The sequence below is a fragment of the Phacochoerus africanus genome, chromosome 6 (assembly GCF_016906955.1).
Source record: "Phacochoerus africanus isolate WHEZ1 chromosome 6, ROS_Pafr_v1, whole genome shotgun sequence".
NCBI classification, from domain to species: Eukaryota; Metazoa; Chordata; class Mammalia; order Artiodactyla; family Suidae; genus Phacochoerus; species Phacochoerus africanus.
In genome coordinates this window covers 79,925,111-79,950,718 of record NC_062549.1, presented here as the reverse complement: position 1 = coordinate 79,950,718, position 25,608 = coordinate 79,925,111, and the positions used below count along the sequence as shown (strand labels likewise).

The 25,608-nt window shown below is 48.0% G+C and overlaps 1 protein-coding gene across 1 annotated transcript; it reads left to right on the top strand.

Moving 5' to 3' along the window:
* The first annotated feature begins 466 nt into the window (after positions 1 to 466).
* Positions 467 to 12,475, top strand: MCM4 (minichromosome maintenance complex component 4). Its single transcript, XM_047783944.1, has 17 exons — positions 467 to 605; positions 727 to 796; positions 935 to 1,024; positions 1,151 to 1,314; positions 1,400 to 1,501; positions 2,305 to 2,400; positions 2,483 to 2,578; positions 4,206 to 4,344; positions 6,074 to 6,294; positions 6,753 to 6,873; positions 7,478 to 7,737; positions 7,978 to 8,343; positions 8,608 to 8,735; positions 9,521 to 9,728; positions 10,651 to 10,879; positions 11,232 to 11,365; positions 12,023 to 12,475. The coding sequence occupies exons 2-17, from the start codon at positions 733 to 735 to the stop codon at positions 12,113 to 12,115; spliced, it is 2,511 nt and encodes an 836-aa protein (XP_047639900.1). The 5' UTR covers positions 467 to 605; positions 727 to 732; the 3' UTR covers positions 12,116 to 12,475.
* The last annotated feature ends 13,133 nt before the right edge of the window (positions 12,476 to 25,608 follow it).

The window sequence follows — 25,608 nt, the reverse complement described above, 5'->3', positions numbered from 1 at the left end:
TGCTGAAACCTTTCCCGGGACCCTCGAGGGGGTCTCTCCCTGTAGGAATAGTGACTTACACGTACTTTAAGATTTGGGGAGGGTTATGAACGTGGGGTCCACAGTACACTTAAAACAAAACGTTAGAACTTGGGGAGAGTCAGGAATTCAACGGCTCGACCTCCAGAAGTAGATGCGCAGGACAGGTGGCGAATTGACCAAGTGCCCCAGACAGAAAGAGACAGGCCAGGGCTCGGGTCAGGGGCGACAGCTAGCCCTGTGTAAGGAGCAGGGACATATCTTTTGGACTTCCAAAGGCCGCAGGAGCGGCTCCACCAAGGAACGCCCTGTGGCGCCTGGACCCTGAACGCAGTCAGGCGACCTCCCTAGATTTCCCGCGAAATCGCACTCCAGTCGCGGACAAGACCACTCGAGCCGGGGAGTTCTGCGTCAGTCTCCTGCGGGGCGCGTGAGGAGGCCGTCTAGCTCCCCCTGCTGCTGCACAGTGGTCCTTTCCGGAAGCAGGGCGCCGCTCTGATTGGTGAGCTGCCGTCAGGGGGCGGAGACAACGGTGCCGCCGGCGGGAAACCTGGGCCCTGCTGGAGCAGAGCAAGCGCGACCCTCAGGTGTGGCCCCGCGGGTCAGCGGGGCTGGGGGAAGGGCTGAGAGGCAGGGGTTCAGGAACGCGGGAAGAAGGCGGGCGTCCATCTGGGAGGATCCACTCGAGCCAGAATCCCTGTCGCGCAGCCAGCCATGTCGTCCCCGGCGTCCACCCCAAGCCGTCGCAGCACTCGGCGGGCCGCCCCTACGCCGCCAGGTGAATACCCGGGGTTGGGCTGTGCCCCGTGGGGTCTCCGGGGAGGGCAGGCGGGCAGTGCCGGGTCAGCCCCAAGTCCCCAGTCCCCGTGCGGCTCCGGGGCCAACTGCGCCGACGCCGCCATGCCCTTCCCCTTAGGCCAGGACCCCCCGTCAGCTGGAGAACCTCAGCTGCTGCCCTTGTCGCCAGGCACCGAGCTCCGCAGCTCGCCCCGTGCGCCGTCGGCAGGTTAGCCACCCGGTCGGGGTTCGGGGGTCCGCAGGATTGGGAGGTGGCTGGGGTGGGGTGCTCCCGGGTGGGGGTAGTGAACGAGAATCAGGCCCCTGCGCTCACCCCATGGGACCCGGTCCCCAGGGGCCCCCCTGGACCTGGACATGAGCTCGCCGCTGACCTACGGCACTCCAAGCTCAAGAGTGGAGGGCACCCCAAGGAGTGGCGTTCGTGGTACACCGGTGCGGCAGAGGCCCGACTTGGGGTCGGCGCGCAAGGGGCTGCAGGTGGACTTGCACTCGGACGGGGTGAGTGCTGGGCGGTCCCGGGCATAGGGGCCGGGCGAGGTGGGCCATCCCCGTGACCCTGCTCACGTCGTCTTTTCCTATACAGCCAGCCGCAGAGGATATAGTGGCAAGCGAGCAGTCTTTGGGCCAGAAGCTCGTGATTTGGGGAACAGATGTAAATGTGGCAACGTGCAAAGAAAATTTTCAGGTGAGATATTTGTCATCCTGCAGGCTCCAGAAATGGCTGGAAGAAAGTGTTTGTAACTGCATCCAAGTAACCTGTAATATTTAGGGGCAGATCTTTATGTAGCTGACAAGTTTTTAAAAGAGAAATATGGCTGTCTCCAAATTGACACACCATTTTTTTCGAAGTATAGTTGATTTACAATATTGTGTTATTTTCATGTGTATAGAAAAGTGATTTAGTTATTATATGTGTTTTTTTGTTTATATTCCACTATAGGTTATCATACTGACTATAACTTCCTGTGCTATACAGTAAACCCATATTGCCCTTCTATCTTAAATATAGCACTTGTGTCTGTTAATCCCATATTCCTAATTTCTCCCTTCTTTCCTCTCCCCTTGATAACCGTAAATTTGTTTTCTTTTTTCTTTTTTTTTTATCACAGTTGACCATAAGTTTGCTTTCTATGTCTCTGTGTTTGTTTTGTGTATAGATTTATTTGTGTTTATAGATGCCACACATAAGTGATATCATATACCATTTGTCTTTTTCTTGCCTGACATTTCATTAAGTATAATGTTCTCTAGACCCATCAATGTTGCCGCAAACAGCAATTTTTCAATTTTTATGGCTGAGTAGTATTACTGTGTATGTCTTTTCTTCTCATATCTTATTAAGCCAGTTTTCTGTTGATGGGCACTTGGGTTGTTTCCATGTCTTGACTAACCTGAAAAGATACATGCACCCCAGTGTTCATAACTTTGTTTTGTATAGTTGCTTATTCCTACCTGCATTAAGCTTAATGTTTTTCTCTCCCCATTAAGAGATTTCTTCAGCGTTTTATCGATCCTCTGGCTAAAGAAGAAGAAAATGTTGGCATAGACATTACTGAACCTCTGTACATGCAGCGACTTGGGGAGGTAATCAAATATGCTCACCTCAAAACTCAAAGTAGGTGGTAAAACAATTAGCAGAATATAAATTGTTTTTTCTGTTTCATAGATTAACGTTACTGGAGAGCCATTTTTAAACGTAAACTGTGAACACATAAAATCATTTGACACAAATCTGTACAGACAGCTCATCTGCTACCCACAGGTAAGGACTTGGCCTTCACCTTGGGGAACTACAGTAGGCATCTAGAGCGTGTGCCAAGTTTCCGTACAGTAGAATTAACTTCATAGCAGACAGACTATGCCTCCAAAGCATAACAACTTCTTAAAACCCTGTTCTTTCTTCTCTAAGAGGGACACTTTTCCACACTTCAACATTTGAAACTGGGGTGTGTGGTAATGTCAACAGCATGTCGTGGAGTTCCCGTTGTGGTGCAGCGGAAATGAATCTGGCTAGGAACCATGAGGTTGCAGGTTCGATCCCTGGCCTCGCTCAGTGGGTTAAGGATCCGGCGTTGCCGTGAGCTGTGGTGTAGATCACAGACGTGGCTCAGATCTGGCGTTGCTTTGGCTCTGGCGTAGGCTAGCAGCAACAGCCCTGATTAGACCCCTAGCCTGGGAAACTCCATATGCCATGGGTGCGGCCCTAAAAAGGACAAAAGATCAAACAAATGAAAAAACAGCATGCTGTAACTGAACTGGCCATATGTCTTTCTATATAAAATTATGGTGACTTATAATTGACAGTTTGTTGGGTTTGGTGACTTAAAGTATCTTAAATGGAAACGTTTCCTAGGTGTGTTCCCATTCCTGCAGTCTAACAGGATACATTAACCTACTAAGTTCAGGTTTTATCAACAAAATATCAGCTACATGGAATCTAGCTTGAGGCTTTGAAGGCAGGTACACTTGGTTTTGCTTTATTTTTTTAAGTTGAGAGCTAAGTTTTATTTGGGGTGAAATTAGGACTTAGGCCTGGGAGGTAGCAGGTCAGGTAACCTCGATAAAAGGCTCCCAGACTTGGTTTTAAATCCTGATTTTGCTGCTGAGTAACTGAGACTTTGGTCCAGTTCCTCAGCTTCCACGAGGCTGTTTCCTTATCTGCAAAATGGGGAATAGGTATTAACAAATTTGAGTGAATATTTTGATATCATTTTGTTATAGAGAAAAAGTAAGTCATGAGAGGATGAGGTTCTGTTACTAAGGTCATGTAACTACAGTATCATAAAGGCAACTTTTTTGGGTATGGCATGCAGAAGTTCCCAGGCCAGGGATCGAACCCTCACCACAAGGGAACTCCATGAAGGCACTATTGTCTGTCTGGTATTATTTAACTCAAGTGGGAATACGCAGAGGTGAGAGAGTTCAGGGTGCCCAAAGGTTTGTAAACAGCATGTCTGTGATTTTACAAGGTAATGCTTTTGGATTATGCAGGTTGTGAGTTTTTGTGGGTTTTTTTTGTTTGTTTCTTGCTTTGATGCTTTGCTAACATGAGTTGCTTTATTATATTTAAGACTATATTGGGAGTTCCCATCGTGGACAGTGGAAACGAATCTGACTAGGAACCATGAGGTTGCAGGTTCGATCCCTGGCCTTGCTCAGTGGGTTAAGGATCCGGCATTGCTGTGAGCTGTGGTGTGGGTCGCAGACGTGGCTTGGATCCCGCATTGCTGTGGCTCTGGCGCAGGCTGGCAGCAACAGCTGCAATTTGACCCCTGGCCTGGGAACTTCCATATTCTACAAGTGCAGCCCTAAAAAGACAAAAAATAAAAAAATAAGAATATATTGAAATAAGAACACAAACACAGCCTGCATTATATTTGTTTTTAAAGGAAGTTATCCCAACTTTCGACATGGCTGTCAATGAGATCTTCTTTGACCGTTATCCTGACTCGATCTTAGAACATCAGATTCAAGTAAGACCATTCAATGCATTGAAGACTAAGAATATGAGGAACCTGAATCCAGAAGGTGATTTTTCTTCCACTTTTACTGAGATAGAGATGACATATAGAGGGTAACACTTTTAATAGCAGGAAAATACCTTATGTGAAAGTAAACAAAACCTCATCAAGGAACTTTAAAAGCATTGGTCGTGGGCTATAAACTGACAAGACCTAGTGACAGATCCAGTCACCCATAAGCTTTTAGATCCACCATACCTATTGTTAACTAAAGTGAAACCATAAAAAAGATACTATAACTCGATAGCTCTCTAAATTCAGGGTCAGTGTTGAAAACAAATATAAAATGCAGTCCCTGCCCTGAAGCTTACAGAAGAAATGGTGGAAGAGGCAGAAGCATGTGGCGGGTAAGTCTCAGCCCAAGTAGAGGCAGTGCCGGCCCAATGGGAAGGATTGGGAAGCAGACCTAAGGGCTTCACTCTAGACAGAAAGAAGGGATGTGAGCAGAAGTGAAGCAAGATGTCAGACAGGACGCGATGGCTGCAGCAGGGATGTCTGGGTGGGGCCTGAGGAGCTTAGGCTTTTAATCCTAAGCCAGTGGGGAGCCATTGATCCTTTTTGAGCAGAAAGAATTTCTCCTGAGAAGTTCCTGAGTATGCAGGGTGTGTTCAAGTGCAGTTAGGATGCTCCACCATGGACGGTGCCTGTAGGAGTGAAAACACAGGGCAGATGTGATGGTTGAGTGAGGTATAAAAGCTGTAGGAAATTAGCAAGTACTCCTGTAGGTAAATGTGCTAAAGACGCATATCTCAGTAAAAGCGAAACAACCAATAAACAGCAGCAAATATTGGACTTGGCCATTTACGAAGGAAGAGTCATATTTTCCCTTGGGAACTTGACTCTGGTACCATCCCCGCACTGGGAGGTTGTGGAGGAACCCTGGTGGGTAGGAGTTGTCCAGATGAGGGTGCTGGGCTGCTTTATTACTAAAGGGCAAGTTCCAGGGAGGTTGGCAATGACCATGGTTGTAGAAGTCAAGGAACTTCCAGAGATCCAGCCATCACAACAGCTACATTTTAAAAGAAGAGGAGGGTTGGTGGGAGGGAGCAGGAGGATATGGGGGGGGCGGGGACCAGATGGCAGAGGCCACGTGAGCCCTGTTGAGAGCTGGCGGCGTGGGAAGCTCAGCTGTGGGGAAGGTGGTTCTCTGCCGGGTGCTAGTCCTCAGCAGCAGGGGGGCCTGACTCCTGCCCCATGGGTGACGCTGCGGAGGCTCAGCCTGTCCCCAAGGGCACACGGGAACCCCACCCAGCCCAGCCGCCTACCCGGTTCATTAGGAGCCAGGGTCCCCGCGTGTGGCAAGAGTGAGATCCAGGCGAGGGAACAACATGGGCAAAAGCATGGAGGCAAAAAGCGGAGCTGGACAGGAGGCACACGAGGGAGGAGATGGGGGTGCCTGGGACAGGGCCCCAGGAAAGAAAGAACAGACAAGCAATGGTGTTTGACGTGGGGATGGCCCCTGTGACTGTAGGAGATGGTCACAAGCATGGCTCTCGGCTGCATCCTGGGGCCCACATCTCCAGGTAGCCTTGGCTTGGCCCAGCTCAGCACGGGTAAGTGGACCTAAGGGGTTGGGGGGAGCAAGCCAGACACGGGAAGCATGTCTGAGGCCAGACCCCAGGGTATCCAGCGAGATGTCTGCTCTGTGACCCTGGCCATCCCAACACCTCAGTTGAGGCCCTCCTGGCTGGACGTCTGCTCCGGCTCAGGACACCTGCCCTCTCCCCACCCTGCAGACATCGACCAGCTCATTGCCATCAGCGGCATGGTGATCAGGACATCCCAGCTGATCCCCGAGATGCAGGAGGCCTTCTTCCAGTGCCAGGTGTGCGCCCACACGGCCCGGGTGGAGATAGACCGAGGCCGCATTGCAGAGCCCGGCACCTGCGAGCGCTGCCACACCACCCACAGCATGGCGCTCATCCACAACCGCTCCGTCTTCTCCGACAAGCAGATGGTGCGTGCCCCTCTGCATGCCCTGTCCACTCCGGACCCCTGAAACCACACTTCATTTGCTCTGGGGCAGGCGGGCTCGTTAGAGGCCTGGGCCGGGCCCTGGGTGCTCCTCTGGGGTCTTGCCAGGGGCAGGGGTTCTGTAAGGGAGTATCCTCAGTTTAACATCATTTGTAATTAAGTTAAATCTAATGAGATGCTTCTGTGGGAAATACTAAGGTTGGAGGGTCTCTAGCCCATCAGGCAGGCACATGTAAAACCTGAAGGTCCCCAAACGTGGAGGCTAAGTCTGTCAGCTGGCAGGTGGGTGACCCGGCAGCCACTGGGCTGAGTGTGTGTGCCGGCTTCTCGTGCACACTTTATTCCATAGCAGGTTTAATGTGAAAATCTTCCTGAGGAGGTGGAAATAGCTGTGAGCGGGGAGGGCGCGGCCTGTCTTGAGGGTCTGCACGGCTCTTTCAGATCAAGCTCCAGGAGTCTCCTGAGGACATGCCCGCCGGCCAGACACCACACACAGTCGTCCTCTTTGCTCACAACGACTTGGTGGACAAGGTCCAGCCTGGGGACAGAGTGCACGTCACAGGTGAGGGCTGTGTCCCCTGCATCACCTCTTCTCTGTCTCAGCTGTGTGCTTCTTGACCTGATGGCCCTGGTGTCTCAAGAAGGAGCTGGCATTGGCATTGCCGCCTTCCCAAACACTTGGTTCAGGGCTAACCTTTTTCTGGTAGGAGGACAGGCGGCCTCAGTGGCGGCTATGCCAGGACATGCTCCCCCTGGTGCCCCACAGCCTGCCACCCTCGTCCCAGAGCATGGGCGCTGAATTTGGCCGTGGGGTCCAGCAACTGTCACTCAGCCTTAAGTTATGGAAGCCTCGGCAGGGAAGGCAACGTGGTATCCCCAAAGGCTGTAGGCTGTCCCACTGTTACTGCCAGAAATAATCTATGAGTGGTAGGACTTCCTCTCTTTCCAGGTTTTTGGTATAAGATCATAGTGTTTGTTTCAGTCAGATAGTTATAACTAGATTCAGTATATCTGGTTTAAGAGAAATGAAAATTGTTTCAAACAAAGGTGTAAGCAGCGCGTCCTGTAGAGACAGTGGTTTGTGTCACCTTGGCTGCTGTGCCCAGAGCCGCGCCAGGTCTGAGTTGCCCGCCTCGGGTGGTGAGAGTAACCCTTTGTGCCCTCAGGCATCTACCGAGCTGTCCCCATCCGCATCAACCCCAGAGTGAGCAACGTGAAGTCTGTCTACAAAACCCACATTGACGTCATTCACTACCGCAAAACCGACTCCAAACGTCTGCATGGCCTCGATGAAGAGGCGGAGCAGAAACTTTTCTCAGAGAAACGTGTGGAATTGCTTAAGGAGCTTTCCAGAAAACCAGACATTTACGAGAGACTTGCTTCAGCCTTGGCTCCGAGCATTTATGAACATGAAGATATAAAGAAGGTAAGGCGGGCTGGGGTCTTGGGCCCTCTGGGTAAACAGCCCCGAGGAGCTAAGAGCCAGGCTCAGGGCCATGCCTGGCGGGACGGCTCGGCCGGTGTCACAGCTGCAGAGCACTTGCCTCCTGCCCCTGGTCCTCCTGCACTCTGGTAACTCACACTGTTCACCGGGTAGAAAAGCGCCTTGAGCATTCAGCCGGGTTTCCACCGCTGGCTGCTGGTGACTGCGCCTGTCTGTGTCCAGGGAATCTTGCTTCAGCTCTTTGGCGGAACAAGGAAGGACTTCAGCCACACAGGGAGAGGCAAGTTCCGGGCCGAGATCAACATCCTGCTATGCGGGGACCCTGGGACCAGCAAGTCCCAGCTGCTGCAGTACGTGTACAACCTGGTGCCGCGAGGCCAGTACACATCCGGGAAGGGCTCCAGTGCCGTTGGCCTCACCGCCTATGTCACCAAGGACCCCGAGACGCGGCAGCTCGTGCTGCAGACGGGGGCCCTGGTCCTGAGTGACAATGGCATCTGCTGCATCGACGAGTTCGACAAGATGAACGAGAGCACGCGGTCGGTGCTGCACGAGGTCATGGAGCAGCAGACGCTCTCCATCGCCAAGGTGAAATACCGGGGCCTGGAGCTCAGGCTCCGGGTATTTTCCTGTCACTGTCCTCATAGAACTCAAGTTTGTCCTAAATGTTGTGTGAGAGGTCAGTTCCTGAGAAAGATGTGTTCAGAGCAAAAGCTGATCTGAAACAGCACAAATCTGACTCAGGGCGCTGTCCCTGGTGGTGAGGTCACTGTGCTAGGCCCTGTGGCTCGTGGTGACAGCAGGTCCCTGACAGAGGGACTAAGGCTTCTAACTGCACTGTACCTCTACTAGGCTGGGATCATCTGTCAGCTCAACGCCCGCACCTCCATCCTGGCAGCTGCAAACCCTATCGAGTCTCAGTGGAACCCGAAAAAAACCACCATTGAAAACATTCAGCTGCCCCACACACTGTTATCAAGGTATGGAAGTGTATTTTTATGGAAGATGGTTATGCTTTGCTCATTTAGAAAGGCCTGGGGGTGAGATGAAGAGAAGGAAATAGTTGAGTTCCCACTGTGGCACCGTGGGTTAAGGATCCAGCTTCTCCCTGTAAGTGGCACAGTGGCTTAGGGATCCGGCATTGCCACGCTATGGAGTAGGTCACAGCTGCAGGTCCGATTCGACCCTTGGCCTGGGAATTTCTGTGTGCCACAGGGGTGGCCGAAAGGAAGCACCAAGACAACGCGTGCCACCGTCATAAGCTGTTCACTGCAATGTAGATGTCTGCAGATCCGGTCGTCACGGGTTTTCAAGATGAGGACTGTGTGTTTCTCTGCTCCCCTGAAGTAGGCTTGTGTTTTCACCTTGGCCCTTGCAGAAGCCTGTCTCTGGGCACGGGGTCCTACAGCCGCTGTAGGGTCAGCAGCAAAGTGCAGAGAGCAGCTTCGTGTGGTAGAAAAGGTTCTGAAAATGTAGCTGGTGGAAAAGGAGTCACGTAGCCCACACTTTTCTCAGACATAGGTGTATTTCATAAGCAGATTTTAGATTTCGATGGCTCAACTCTTTTAACAAATGGTTCCTTTCCCCTGGAACTGTTGAATTATTTCCATTTGCATCTTCAGTCTTCAGAACTGTAACGGTGTTTCCCGACTCAGGAGCCTCTGGTGCCTGAGAGCTGCAGGGAGCATGCGCTCAAGGTGTGCACCTGGGCATCCCTGCAGGTGCACTGCCGTCTCCACAGGGAACCTTGACCATGTCTTCTCAGGTTTGACCTCATCTTCCTCATGCTGGACCCCCAGGACGAAGCCTATGACCGGCGTCTGGCGCACCACCTGGTGTCCCTGTACTACCAAAGCGAGGAGCAGGCGCAGGAGGAGGTCATGGATATGGCAGTGCTCAGGGACTACATCGCCTATGCACACAGCACCGTCCTGCCCCGGCTGAGCCAGGACGCCAGCCAGGCGCTCATCGAGGTACCAGGTCCGCTCGAGGCTGCCTAAGGCCCGAGCACTGTGGGCGCTGTGCAGCCTCTGAAGCAGCCAGTGTTTGGGCAAGAGCAACAGACGCTCTTCTGCAACTACTTTCCCTCCTGTGTTGCATAACTGACTTTTCCAAATGTCGAAAGGGGAAAGGATTCATTTCTACATGTTAAGCACTTTTTTTCTATTTAAATACTTGTAAACATGGTGTCCTTAAGACCTGAGCCAAAATAGAGGTGGTGCTACTTAGTTTTGTAACTCTGGTCTTCATCTACTTGTTTTTATGTTCACTTTTCAGCAACTTTTACATGGGCAGCACTGCATGAAGACACACATCAGGTTATTCACACATGATACTAAGGAAGTTCCTGATGTTTTGTTGGGCTGCTTTTTTTTTTCAGCCATACTTGCAGTATGTGGAAGTTTCCAGGGCAGGATCAAACCCACACCACAGCAATGATGATACTAGACCACTGTAGAACTCCTCTTTCTGTTTGTTGGGGATTTTTATTCGCTCTTGGTGGGCTTTACATCCTGACACAGGCCCCAAAAAATGCTCCGATGAGAGTTACACCTGATACACAACTGCCCACCTGTATCATCTCGATGGAATTTGTCATCCATACTTGCATTTAAACAGTTGACCTCATTGCACGTTAGCCCAGTAACCCTTGGCTGCTGCGTAAACAGGCCAGACGGGTTCCTGATACAGCCCATCCTCTGAGCACCAGGCCCCTGTGTGTCCTGGGCAGACCCCTCGGCCCTAACAGTTTGAGGCCTGAGCTGGACCTGGCTCTTGCCCCCTCTTGGCCTGCACAGAGAGGTGGTGGGGGTTTGGTTTGCTTCCGGGGAGCCCAAGCAACCAGGGTTCAGAGGTCATCGTGCGAGAAGTGGCGGCTTGTCTGTGTGTTCGCAGGCTTACGTGGACATGAGGAAGATCGGCAGCAGCCGAGGGATGGTGTCCGCGTACCCCCGGCAGCTGGAGTCACTGATCCGTCTAGCCGAAGCCCACGCCAAAGTGCGCTTTTCAAACAAGGTAGAGGCAGTTGACGTGGAGGAGGCGAAGCGCCTGCACCGGGAGGCCCTAAAGCAGTCGGCGACCGACCCTCGGACCGGCATTGTGGACATTTCCATCCTGACCACAGGTGCGCTGCACGGGCACCGTGTCCCTCCCCAGACTGGTCGGGGTTGTGAGAGACAGACATGCCCAAGCAGCAGTGTCTGACTGCAGAGGGCTTCGTGCTGTCCAGCATCCTGGGCGAGGGCAGCTCTGCTTCTATACGGACGGCCAGGGCTGCTCAGTGGAAAGTCACAGCTTTGTGCTTATAGAAAATGGGAAGCAATTCAGAACTCGTTCTGATTTTGAGTGTATTCTGGCACTCAGCCACCATCCCCTAACCTTTTTTGGTGACGTGACTAAAGAAACATTAATGGAAATTTTAAAACATTTTCACTTTGTTATAGCAGAAATGTCTTCATTAATTTCTTTTAAATCAGGAATGAGTGCCACTTCTCGTAAGCGGAAAGAAGAGTTAGCTGAAGCATTGAAAAAGCTTATTTTATCCAAGGGCAAAACACCAGCCCTGAAATATCAGCAACTTTTTGAAGATATTCGGGGACAGTCTGACATAGTAAGTGTTAATGTGTATATTTTGTTTAATAGGGTTTTCTTTTCCTTTGATGCCACTTTAAAGGTTTTTTTTCCTGCATCTACCGTTGAAGTAATAACCGTGGATATAGACAAAAGAGAATCACCATCAGGGAACAACTGCAATGAGAATTTTGTTGGGTTTTCCGTTTCTATATGAATGTGGACACGTGGCTTTTGAACCTTACCAGTTTCCATTTTTGTCACTCGCTATTTTTTTCATCCGTGATACACTCTTAGCATCATCTGTGACGGTGAATAACCTCATAACATATTCAGAGTGTATATTTTTGCTGTTACACTGTTACTGTCACACATCTTAATAACTATCAAATCTATGTGAGGTAATAAGTTTGTTTGGGGGATAAAACACTTGGATTCCCTTTTGTGAACAAGGGAGGCTGAACTGTTCACAGAAAGACCTCTGGTCGGATGCCCTCCTCGCCTGCTTTTGTGACACTCTCTCTCTTCTTGGCCCCACAAGGCAGAGCTGAGTGGCTACGCAGAGCAGAGCCTCTCAGCAGGGAATGTTTGCCTCCTGAGTGGGAGCAGGAGACAGTGTGCAGCCGCCAAGAAAGGAGATGCCGCAGTGACAAGGGGCTCCACACACACAACTTCTTTTTCTCTTCTCTCCCTGAAGGCAATTACCAGGGACATGTTTGAAGAAGCACTGCGTGCCCTGGCCGATGACGACTTCCTGACGGTGACTGGCAAGACAGTGCGCTTGCTCTGAAGCCCGTGAGCAGCCGTGAGGAGAGCCTCGGGGTCGTTACGGGCTCCTTAGATGTTCAGTTTACTAGAGAGGTGCCGTGCAGAGTAAAGAGCACACGGTGGAGAGTATCTTCCTGTGTCCTCAAGTCCCGCTTCTGAGCACTAGGGCTGGACCATGTACAGACCGCAGGAGGCGGCCAGGTGGGTATTGGCCTTGTGCTGGATCTGTGATGGTGCCTGGAGGGTTCCTGTCCTTGCTGAGTCCTGGCTTGTTCCTTTGGCTACTATGACGCTGGAAACAGCCCAATGTCTGGTCACTTTCTATTATTTCATCCTAATATGTATCAAACATTTTCCTCAATAAATGATAGAATAAATAATACTTGGTTATCTGGCATTATTTTTCATTACAAAAACAGTCTTAATAAACATGGAAATTCATGATGATGAGTACTTTATCTAAATCATAAAAGAAACTAAAATAGAATAAATTTCATTTTATCCAAAAATTACCTCATTCCTAGCAGTCATTCTCCTAAAACCACCATAGGCTAAAATCTTGGGTGGAAATGCTGCTGTGGTAAGTAACCCCTACAACGCAGAAGTCACTGGAGTTTGACAAAGGCTTTGATTGTTTTTTGGCTATACCCTCAACACATGCAAGTCCCCAGGCCGGGGATCAAACCCACACCATAGCAATGACCCAAGCCTCCATAGTGACAGTGTTGGATCCCTAACCTGCTGCAAAGGAGCTCTGAATTGGCCTTTTTTTGGGGGGAGGTGCTTTTTAGGGCTGCACCTGTGGCATGTGGAGGTTCCCAGGCTACGGGTCAAATCAAAGCTACAGCTGCTGGCCTACACCACAGCCACAGCAACGCAGGATCCGAGCTGCGTCTGCAACCTACACTACAGCTCACAGCAACACCAGATCTTTAACTGGCTGAGCGAGGCCAGGGATCGAACCCACAACCTCATGGTTCCTAGTCGTATTCGTTTCTGCTTCGCCACAACGGGAACTCCCATGAATTGGCCTTTTTTATTTAGAATGAACATTCATTAGTAAAGTGTTCATAGAAAATTTTTTTTTCCTTTTGTCATTTCTAAGGCTGCTCACATGGAGGTTCCCAGGCTAGGGGTCTAATTGGAGCTGTAGCCACCGGCCTACGCCAGAGCCACAGCAACTCGTTAACCCACTGAGCAAGGCCAGGAGGGATCGAACCCATAACCTCATGGTTCCTAGTCGGATTCGCTAACCACTGAGCCACGACAGGAACTCCAAAAATGATTTAATTGAGTGTTTAAACAGCATTAAAATGTTAGTGTGGGTTAAATTTGGTCTCCGTGCATCCTGGGGTTTCTTTCAGTGCCTCCTACTTAGAGGCCATGGTTGGGCTGGGGCAAAGGCCTGGAGCTTTCAGCTCTAGGACCAAGCTTGGCCTTCCAGCTCAGTTCAGTGTGTTTGGATGCTGCTCAAGGTCCAGTCAGGTGGGAAAGTGAGCCCCACCATGCCCGAGTCTGAGAAGTCTTGAGTCCACGTGTCTCCAGGTGGCTGGTTCTCAGGCCACTGACCAGCTGTGGGGGGCATACCCGTCTCTTGGGACCCAATGAGCAGGGCCACAGCAAGAGCTGCTTTGCCCGAAATTGTCTTTTTTTTCTTTTTTTGGCACAGAGGTGAAAAGCACCACGTCTTAACCAATAGGCCACCAGGGAACTCACTAAATTGTACACTGAATAAGGTCATCGGAAGTCCTTACACAATTATAAGCTAATTAAAAACCATTGCTACCACCAGGTTCTGGAGCTGATTCCTTTACACAGATTTTTTGGGATTTTTTTGGTCAGGGGTTGAATCCAGGCCACAACAGTAACAATGCCCAATCCTTAACCCACTGCACCACTGGAGAATTCCTCCTTTACACAGGTTGTAGACCTGATACGGAAATAAGACAGGGGTTTCCACCAAATGATTCTCAGCCTGCAGAACGGCTGAAACACTGGAAGTTCCAGAACATGTGCTCAGTACCCAGAGCCCCTTGGGAAATAGTGCACCCTCAGGATGTCGACTGAGGTCCTTCCCCCCGCAAGTATACCCTAGATATTTTTCCTGAACCTTGTCATTCAACACCAAGATGGAAGTTACTTAACAGCTGCAAGTGAAGTTTGGTTCTCGGGGAATGTGAGCTGAATGAATATAATGAGGGTTCCATCCTCGTGTGATGATGTGATGGCTCAATGCTCGTGGGTTCTGAAAGCAGGGAGGGGCTCACCCTCAGTGCAGTGCAGGGACAGGTGCCTGTGAGGTGTTTGTCCCAAAATGGGACGTGGGGGAGCATGCAACATCCATAAGAGGCCATCCTTAAAGGCAGGAAGTCCAGGATTAGAGCTCTGCCCACTCCAGTCCTGAGCTGCCCCCTCAGGGGAGCCTCCCAACAGCTGGAGCCGCCTTACCCCCGGGCAGGAAGGTCAGCCTCATCCCCATGGTCCAAGGTAGTTTCTGAGCACAGGTGTGGCTGCCCAGGCTGGGACCTGAGGACTCAGGCACCTGGTCAGTGAACAGGAAAGGAGAATATAGGCTCTTCTCACTACAATACAGTTCAGCTTAATTCCTACAAATATTTTTTAAATGTTACAATATAATGTAATTGCATTTCAATTTTTTCCTCTAACTTTGACCCTGAAAGATACCAGACCTGCTAGATGGAATAGCTTTGATTTACACACACAAAGCCACTGTCCTTCCATCATTCCAAACTCCACCCAAGGAACCAAAAGTCAGCAAGATTGAAGAGACCCAGAACTTAATGACTCTTTGCATGGGGTTAGGTTTGCATGTTTAGTTTGAGAAAAAGCTGTTATTTATTTTTAAAAGGCTGCAATTTAATTTTTTTATTTATTTTTTGTCTTTTTTTTAGGGCCGCACCTTCGGCATATGGAGGTTCCCAGGCTAGGGGTCTAATTGGAGCTGTAGCCACTGGCCTATGCCACAGCCACAGCAATGCCAGATCTGAGCCATGTCTGCAACCTATACCACAGCTCACAGCAACAGTGGATCCTTAACCCACTGAGCAAGGCCAGAAGGGATCGAACCCACAACCTCATGGTTCCTAGTCAGATTCGTTTCCGCTGCACCATGGCAGAAACTCCTGCCATTTTATTTTTAAAAACTTTTTTAAAAAATAAGCTTCAGGCTTACATAAATAAGAATAGCATAGTTCCCATTTACCCTTAATTTCCTGTAACATTATATTTTCTCAAATCTATTTTTTGTCCTTCTCTGTAAATATTTTAATTATTTAAGACTAAATTACAGATAGGATGCCCTTTACTTCTAAATACGTCCTAAAAACCATGTATATCCTAAAAACAGCAGCCTTACTTCATATAATAACCACAGAATAACTTCATAGCAATCAATTAATACTGTCACCTAATCTACAGACATTCAAATCTCACCAATGGTCATTATGGATAGATTTTGGGTGTGGTCTGGCAGGAGCTGCACAAAAGTGAGGCTGTGGCTTTAGTGCATCCATCAGGGGTCAACAAAACTGACCTTCACTCCTCAGGTTAACCTTGATCACCTGAGTAAAGTCTCTGCCAGGTTTCTTCATTTAAATTAACTATTTTTTCCCTTGAAATTTTAAGTAGCGTGTGGGGAGACAATCTAGGGTTATATAAATATACTGTTTCTCATTAAATGTTAAGAGTTACACACGTGCTCCTCTTTACCCTTAAACTCTAGAGTTGATCTTTTAAAAAAATTAAATCAGGAGTTCCCACTGTGGCTCAGTGGAAACAAATCTGACTAGCATCCATGAGGACGCAGGTTCGATCCCTGGCCTTGCCCAGTAAGTTAAGGATCCGGCATTGTCATGAGCTGTGGTGTAGGTCACAGATGAGGCTCAGAACTGGCATTGCTGTGGCTGTGGGGTAGGCTGGCAGCTGTAGCTCCAATTTGACCCCTAGCCTGGGAACCTCCACATGCTGCGGGTGCGGCCCTAAAAAGACAAAAAAAAGTATCATCATCCCAATTTGGCAATGCCATACAATTTGACACTACATTTATCATGTTTCAAGACTTTTCAGAGGTTGCCTATTCTAATTAAAATAAAATAGAAACCTCTTGCCATTTATAACTAAAACACTGCAGAGTCTAACCCCTGTCCATTCCTGGGCCCCCATGGCTAATGCAGGATCTTCCAGCCACACTGGATTTCTTCTGGTGGCCATATTGGCCCATCTGAAAGGTCTGTGAGGCCCACCTCCCCTCAGCCGCCGCCTCTGCCTGGGTTCCTGCCTGGCTTCACACAACACTGCCTGACCCATGGTCAAGCTGCAGGCAACCCTTTCCCAAGAGGACCTGCCTGACAAAGGGGCACGGGGACATCCTTGACCTCCTCTAACTGCCCAACCAAGGGGCCCAATGTGGTCATCTGTCACCCTTCAGTCCATTACCCTTCTTTCTTTTTAGCACTTACCATGATCTCATACATGTATTTAAGAGTTTACTGTTTGTCTGCTTCCGTTACCATGTAAGTCCCATGAAGCCAGGGACTTTTTCCAAGGCATACACAAATTTTCCAGATAAAAAGAGCCATTTATAAAACTCCAGGGGCCCCATAATCATTGCAGCACTATTCACAACTGCCAAGACATGGAAACAATCTATGAATCCACTGATGGATGAATAGGTAGAGTGTGTGAGATATATATATATATATATATATATATATATATATATATATATATGATGGAATATTATTCATCTATAAAGAAGGAAATCCTGGGAGTTCCCACCGTGGCGCAGCAGAAACGAATCCAACTAGGAACCATGAGGTTGCAGGTTCGATTCCTGGTTTCACTCAGTGGGTTAAGGATCTGGCATTGCCATGAGCTGTGGTATAGGTCATGGATGAGGCTTGGATACCGAGTTGCTGTGGCTATGGTGTAGGCCAGCAGCTGCAGCTTTGATTAGACCCCTGGCCTGGGAACCTCCATATGCCGAGGGTGCGGACCTAAAAATCAAAAAAAAGAAAAAGAAGGAAATCCTGGAGTTCCTGTCGTGGCTCCGCACTAATGAACCCGACTAGCATCCAAGAGGAAGCAGGTTCGATCTCCGACCTCATTCAGTGGGTTAAGGACTCCTTGTTGCCATAAGTTGTGGTGTAGGTTGCAGATGCAGCTTGAATTCAGAATTGCTGTGGCTAAGCCGGCAGCTGTAGCTCCAATTCAACCCCTAGGCTGGGAACCTCCATATGCCACAGGTGCGGCCCTGAAAAAAAAAGAGGAAGTCCTGCCATTTGTGACAACGTGGATGGACGTAGAGGGCATTATGCTAAGGGAGATGAGTCAGACAGAGAAAGACAAATACTATATGGTCTCACTTATATGTGGAATCTAAAAAACAAAATAAAAAACATAGGGGTGTTTATCCTCTAGACTCCTTCCTTCCTCTAACTGATCTCTGCCTATTTACTGCAAATGGAAAGTTATAAACTTTTTTTTTGGTTGTGCCTGCAGCATGTGGAAGTTTCTGGGCTGGGGATCAAACCCACACAGCTGGGCCGGTGCAGTGACAACACCAGATCCTTAACCTGCTACACCACAAGGGAACTCAAGGAAAGTTATAGACTTTAAAATATGCTTCCAGACTTTCTCAAACTTCTCTCAGAGACCCAGCAATAGCTGGTGCATTTTATTTCACAAGCGGGCTTCTTCCAGACCACATGCCGGGCTCTTGCCTCTGAACAGCCACAGGCAGTGCTGCTCCCTTTCTGGCATCTCTGCAAAAGAAGACATGTTCCAGCTCCAACCCTGGTCACAGAGGAGCAGATCTCAGCCAAGGACAGAAATGTAGGGATGGTTTCTGAAGGGGTGGGAAGATCCAGAATTCCCCAGGGTTTGCTCCAGGACCGCCAGGATCAGTTAGACAAGTACACTCCTGCTCTGCGCAATAGACTAGCATCAGCCTTTAAAAGGAAACTTCTGATTCGATGAAATTTGTGGCTCAAGAAATTCAAGTCTCCAGACTCCTCTTCTTCTCCTCTGACAGCAGCCTGCCCTCCCCACTCTTCTGTTCGATTTCAAAGGCAAGGGGAGTGACCTCACGGCTTTAAGCACTGTGAACTCTAAACGCACAATCTCACAAAAACAAAAAGTCTTTTAGTTGGAAAATTATATTGTCATATGATAGCTGAGGAAAACTGAAACCGTTTTCAAACTGCATATAGCACCTGTGCTGACGATTTCTGTCATATCTATTGTGACTGCTTCCAGTAGGTTTATAGTAAAACATCCCTAAAAACTACTGCTACATTATTAAACACATTCTGAACTTTTAAGCAACCAGAGTGCCAAACTCAAGCTCAGTGACATGTTTTAAGTGCATGAAACCTCTTCCCCTGAACCAGGAGCTTTGGAGAGGGCAAATGCGCTGGAGAATAAGTGATTAATTGGCAACATGCTCCCTGCCCCAGGACTCCAGCATTGTTACAGCAAAACATCTGACTCAAGAATAAAGTGTAATGACTGCTTCCTACAAGACTCCTGAAAATTAAAAACGGATATAGCAAAGGCAAGCAAAGAAGTAAAAATTACAGACAATCATAGAGAAGAAAGCTTCAGAAGCAGCTACAGCGCATGTCTGGTTACTTCCTCAGTGAAAGTCTGCAAGCATTTATGACAATCGCTCCCAAGGACCTACTTAGAAGGGCTTACACATCAAACACCATCAAATGGGAAATCTTGCTCAGAATGAATTTGTGAGATGAGCCTTCAGAAGAAAAGATGCCAGGCTGGCAAATCTTCAAGCATGTGAAACACTTTGCTCACTTATTCTCAATGTCAGATTTCCGAACTGTATATGCTCCTAGGTAAACTCTTTCTCTCATGGATACAGGACACAGTTCCACGAAATAGGATTTGACTGTGGAGTTCCCTGCTTTCCAAAGTACTGATTTACATATTGATTCTTTTAGAACAAGGTTAAAATATTACTCTTTTTTTTTCCCTCTGTTTTGGCCACCCCAGCAGCATATGGAGCTCCCGAGCCAGGGATCAGATCTGAGCTGCAGTCTTGTTTGCTTTTTTTTTTTTTTCATTTTAGGGCCTCACCTGCAGCATATGGAGGTTCCCAGGCGAAGAGTTGAATTGGAGCTACAGCTGCTGGCCTACACCACAACCTCAGTAAAGCAGGATCTGAGCCATGTCTTTGACCTACACCACAGTGCATGGCAACGCTGGATCCTTAACCCACTGAGCAAGGCCAGGGATCGAACCTGCATCCTCACGGATACCAGATGGGTTCATTACCACTGAGCCACAATGGGAACTCCCTGTTTGTTTTTTAAATTTTTGGCCATGCCCACAATGTGTGGAAGTTCCTGGGCCAGAGAGTGAACCTATGCCACAGCAGCTACCTGAGCCACAGCAGTGACAAGGCCTGATCTTCAACTCACTGAGCCACAGGGGAACTAGTTTATTTTTTAGAGTCCACATATCAATGATATCATACAATATTTGTCTTTTTCTGACTTACTTTGCTCAGGATAATATCCTCCAAGTCCATCCATGTGGTTGCAAACAGCAAAACTTCATTCTTTTTTATGGCTGAGTAGAATTCCACCTTCTTCATCCATTCATATATCGATGGACACTTAGGTTGCTTCCCTGTCCTGGTTAATGCAAATAATTAACACTGCTATAAAAACTGCTGCTGTAAACACTGGAGTGCATGTATCTTTTCTGGTTAGTGTTATTGTTTTCTTCGGGCAAATACCCAGAAGTGGAATTGCTGGATCATATAGTTTAATTTTTACTTTTTGAAGAACCTCCACATAGTTTTCCACAGTGGCTGCAACAATTTAAATTCCCACCAATAGTATATGAGGATTCGGAGTTCCTGTTGTGGCTCAGCGGTTAATGAATCTGACTAGCATCCATGAGGACACAGGTTCGATCCCTGGCCTCGCTTGGTGGGTTAAGGATTTGACGTTGCCATGAGCTGTGGTGTAGGTCTCAGACACGGCTCAGATCCCGTGTTGTGTGGCTGTGGTATAGGCTACAGCTCCAATTCGACCCCTCGCCTGGGAACCTCCATATGCAGCAGGTGTGGCCCTAAAAACCAAAAAAAAAAAAAAAGTATACGAGGATTCCTCTTTCTCTATATCCTCAACAACATTTGGCAACTGTTGTCTTTTTTTGGCTGCACCTGAAACTCCTAGAAGTTCCCAAGCCAGGAATTGAATCTGAGCTACAGCTGCAACCTATGCCATACCTGTGGCAATGCTGGATCCTTAACTTGCTGCTCCACAGTGGGAACTCCATTTGTTGTCTTCTTGATGACGGCCATTCTGACAGGTGTGAGGTGATAATCTCACTGTGATTTTGATTCACATTCCCTGATGATTGAGCATCTTCTCGTGTTCCTGTTGGCCATTTGAATGTTTTCTTTGGAGAAATGTCTCAGATAAACTTAAAATATATATCAAAAAGGAGCAAAACAGAACTTTTCCACTTTGTTGTCCTGGATTTCAGCTAATTCTCCAGAGGCAGAGGCAGCAGCAGAGCAGTGTGAGCATGAGGCACTCTACTGACAAAGCAGCATCTCTTCCTGCAGAAACAGCTTCCTGTTTGTGTGACCTGCCAGGTGCAGTCCTTCAGAGCCCAGGGCTGGCCAGCTGCTGTGGGTTGAGCGCTAAGTCCCCCTAACATTCCTGTGTTGAAACCTGATGCCTTAGGCGATGGTCTTGGTGGGTTTAGGAGGTGACTGAGAGCCTCCTGATGGGACTGGTGCCCTTTTAATGGAGACCATCCTGTGAGGACACCATCAGCCTTCTGTAAGCCCAGAAGAGGGGCCTCACCAGATGCTGAATCTGCTGGAGATATGACCCTGGGATCCGCAGCTGCCAGAGCTGTGAGAAATGTTTCCATTGCATGTAAGCCACTCTGCCTCTGGCCCTTTACTTGGTACAGCAGCGCAAGGATGGAGGTGCCAGCCTTCGCTCAGGTGCCCTGCTCACCTCTGGACGTGTCCCCTGGACCTGCCACGCCCCCCTCAGCTGGTGCTTCTGCACGAGAAATGCCTTCTCTGACTGACTCCTGTCTGTTTTCAGTTTTTTACAATTAACGCCTTGTAAAATAGGTCAGAGACAGCAAAAAAGGCAGAAAACCTGCAGGATCAGGTCACTCGGACAATACTTGTTTCCATCACATATGCCAACGGGCTTCTCAGTCCCTTTCAAAGTTTTTTACAGTTTTCCCCTGTACTGTTAAGTTTGAAACTATCAGAAGCATTAAAAAATTTCAAGTGTTGGAGTTCCCATCGTGACTTAGGGGAAACAGATCTGACTAGCATCCATAAGGACACAGGTTCAATCTCTGGCCTCACTCAGTGGGTTAAGGATCCGGTGTGGCCCTGAGCTGTGAGGTAGGTCGAAGATGTGGGCTCAGATCTGGCATTGCTGTGGCTGTGGTGTAGGCTGCTTTGATTCGACCCCTAGTCTGGGAACCTCTATATGCCATGGATGCAGCCCCAAAAGACAAAAAAAAAAAAAAAAAGTCAGGTGTTTTATAAATGGCAACAGCAGGGAGATAGGAATTAAAACACCTATTTCAACAATCAGAAAATATATTTAATTCCAGCAGTTTCTGTTGTGCCTCAGCACGTTAAGAACCCAACTAGTCTTCATGAGGACGTGGGTTCAACTCCTAACCTTACTCAGTGGATTAAGTATCTGGCGTTGCCATGAGCTGTGGTAGGTTGCAGATGTGCCTCAGATCTGGCATTGCTGTGGCTATGTCATAGGCCAGCAGCTGTAGCTCCGATTGTATCCCTAGCCCATGAACCTCCATATGCCACAGGTATGGCCTTAAAAAGAAAAAAAAAAGAAATAAGAAAATATATTTAGTTCTAAAAATAGTGTGTGAAAAAAATACTCTACTTCGGACCAAGGTGGAAAAGAAAAAGGAGAGAGTAAATTCACTGTAAGTTCAGACACATCTTGGAGTCTCTTGCGGTGAAGTAGGTTAAGGGTCCAGCATTGTCATTGCAGCAGCTGGTTGCTGCTGCGGCACAGGTTTGATCCCTGGCCTGGGAATTCCACAAGCCACAGGCGTGGCCAGGAAGAAAAACAGTTACAACATGGTACAATTATCCTAGTGAAAGCATTCACATCCTCCTGACTTGTCAAAAAAAAAAAAAAAAAGACTATCTAGCTCTTAGAGTGGCTGTGTTCTCTGTCACCTTGATTAAGCTGGTACTATGTTTTGTGGAATTCATTTCCCTGAATTGAATGGGCTGCAGTGGTCACAGGAGAGGTCTGCCCGAGACCAAGAAGGTTTAGTAAGGGAACAGCCATTCCCTCTGTAGCTGCACTTCCTCCCGGTACAGAGCTGCTGGCTCACCTGCAGGTAGGAGGAAGTCACCTCCTCCAGGAGCAGATGTGAGCACAGCCTATGACAAAGGGCACCACCCCTCCTCAAGTCCAAGATGGGAGACATAGCACCGCCTCGTCTGTTCTTACATCCCCAACATCACGTACTGCTTCCCTGTGGGCAGACCTGCAGCAGCGTCCCTATATTTTGATCTTAACAAGGTTAAGTCTTCCAATCCACAAACGTGGGCTGTCTTTTTCTTTCAGCAATATTTTTAGTAATATTCAGTGTATAAGTCTTCTTCCTCCTTGGTTAAATTTACTCCTAAGTACTTTTTAATGCCATTGTAAGTAAAAGGGTTTTCTTAATTTCTTTTTTTCTTTTTAGGGCCGCACCCACAGCATACGGAGGTTCCCAGACTAGGGGGTCTAACTGGAGCTGTAGCTACCAGCCTATACCACAGCCACAGCAACATCAGATCCGAGCTACATCTGTGACCTACACCACAGCTCACTGCAACACCGCATCCTTAACCCACTGAGTGAGGCCAGGGATCGAATCCTCAATGTCATGGTTCTAGTTGGATTTGTTTCCACTGCTCCACGAAGGGAACTCCGGTTCCCTTAATTTCTATTAAGGATTGTTCACCATTAGTGTATAGCGATGCAACTGATTTTCGTGAGTTGATTTTGTATCCCGACACCTTGCTCAACTAGTTTTTCTTTTTTCTTTTTGTCTTTTTGCCTTTTCTAGGGCCGCTTCCTGCAGCGTATGGAGGTTCCCAGGCTAGGGGTCTAATTTGAGCTGTAGCCGCCAGACTACACCAGACCCACAGTAACTCACCAGACCCACAGCAACTCGGGATCCGAGCTGCGTCTGCATCCTATACCACAGCTCATGACAACAGTGGATCCTTAACCCACTGAGAGAGGCCAGGGATCGAACCCGAAACCTCAAGGTTCCTAGTCAGATTTGTTAACTACTGCACCACAGTGGGAACTCCTCAATTAGTTTCTTAGTTCTGAAAGTTTGTGTGTATTTGTTAGGATTTTCCACATATAAGATCATGCCATCAGCGAACAGAGATAATTTTACTTCTTCCTTTTTTTTGGCCCTGCCCATGGCATGCAGAAATTTCTGGGCTAGAGATCAAACTAGTGCCACAGCAGTGATCTGGGCCACTGCAGTGACAATGCCTGATCCTTAACCTGCTGTGAAACAAGAGAACTCCACTTTTTCCTTTCTCATTGAGATAACTTTTATCTCTTTTTCTTGCCTAATTGTTCTTCGTAAAACTTTTAAAATGTGTTGAATGGAAGTGGCAAAGTAGGTAGCCTTGTCTTAATGCTGATCTTATGGGAAAAGTGTTCAGTCTCACTGCTGAAAATGATGTCAGCGATGGGGTTTTCATGTGTGGCCTTCTTCGTCTTGAGGGAGTTTCCTTCTATTCCTAGTTTTTCAGCATTGTTTATCATGAAAGAGTTTTGAATATTGTCAAATGCTTTTACTGCATGAATTGGGATTACAATGTAATTTTTTTCTTCATTCTATTAATGTGGTATACTATGTTGAACAAACTTTGCATTCCTGGAAAATATCCCACTTATTCATGGTGCATAGTATTTTTACTATGTTGATTTCAGTTGATTGGTATTTTGTTGAGAATTTTTGCATCAGTATTCATAAGGAATATTGGACTGCAATTTCCTCTCTTGCAGTGTCTTTGTCCGGCTTTGTTATTGTGTAATGCTGACTTCAGAGAATGCATTAAAAAGCGTTCCCTCCTCTTCAATTTTTGGGAAGTGTTTTAGAGATTTGGCTTTAATTCTTTTTTAAATGCTGGGTCAAGTTCACCAGTGAGTCATCTGATCCAAGGCTTTTCTTTGTGGAACATTTTTCTCTGCAATAAATTTTTCTCTGCTCTAAACTGTCAATGTTTAGCCTCACTGTGTCAGGCACATGAATTTGTGTGTCCAGATAACAAACTCAAAGACATATGCTTACTGTAGACTTGTCAATGAAAGGGAGCCAAATTTAACTCCTCCCCCCAAATGTTCTCTTTGGCATGGGCGAGACCAAGCAGGACCCTGTGGGGCCTTCCCAGTGACAGGCCCCTCGTCTCCTCTGCTTCTTGTTTGTAGAAAAACCTGTAGTCTTCCACACCTCCTCTGAGATCCAAAGAGCAGACTCAAGGAGTTCCCATTGTGGCTCAGCAGTAATGAGCCTGACTACTATCCATGAGGATGGGGGTTCAATCCCTGGCCTTGCAGTGGGTCGGGGATCCAGCATTGCCATGAGCTGTGGTGTAGGTCGAAGCCACAGCTCGGATCCCACGTTGCTGTGGCTGTGGTATAGGCTGGCAGATGCAGTGAGATTCAATCCCTAGCCTGGGAACTTCCACATGCCGCACGTGCGGCCCTAAAAAGCAAAAAACAAACAAATGAACAACAACAACAACAACAAAAGAGGAGCCTCAAACATTAATATTTAGAGAAGTGAGAAAAATGCAGAAACAAAGGAAAAGCAATTAAGCAAGAAAGGTAATAACTGTCTGAACAACAGGTCAGTGATAAAACCGTCCTCGGACTCCTAGTTCCTCCTGAAGGGAAAGAGATCACAATCTGATACATATCCTGGAGTCTTCACAGAAACCAGGACCCTACTAGATAGAAACTCTAACCACAACAACAGACTGGTTGGAACCAGAAGACAGAGGACTAAAATGCCCCAAACATACAACACTGAAAGGCAACAATACTCCAATAAAATTAAAAAAAAAAAAAAGATTCCCTGAAATAATCCTGTTATATCCCCACCAATCAGAAGAATGTCCATGTCCATCAGCTGATCTCACCTGTGACCCTCATCCCTAAAGTTGCCTTAAAAACTCTTCCTGGAGTTCCCGTTGTGGCGCAGCAGAAACGAATCCGACTAGGAACCATGAGGTTGTGGGTTGGATCCCTGGCCTTACTCAGTAGGTTAAGGATCTAGTGTTGCCTTGAGCTGTGGTGTAGGTCGCAGACATGGCTCAGATCCCATGTTGCTATGGCTGTGGTGTAGGCTGGAGGCAACAGCTCTGATTAGACCCCATATGCCTCCGGTGCGGCCCTGAAAAGACAAAAAACAAACACAAAACAAAAA

What these genes read in the sequence shown, in the direction of transcription:
- MCM4 (XM_047783944.1), top strand. Translation starts at nt 733, where the DNA reads ATGTCGTCCCCGGCGTCCACCCCAAGCCGTCGCAGCACTCGGCGGGCC. An exon ending in ACATGCAGCGACTTGGGGAG is followed by an intron (nt 2,401 to 2,482) that starts GTAATCAAATAT and finishes TCTGTTTCATAG; the next exon opens with ATTAACGTTACTGGAGAGCC. An exon ending in CATTTCCATCCTGACCACAG is followed by an intron (nt 10,880 to 11,231) that starts GTGCGCTGCACG and finishes CTTTTAAATCAG; the next exon opens with GAATGAGTGCCACTTCTCGT.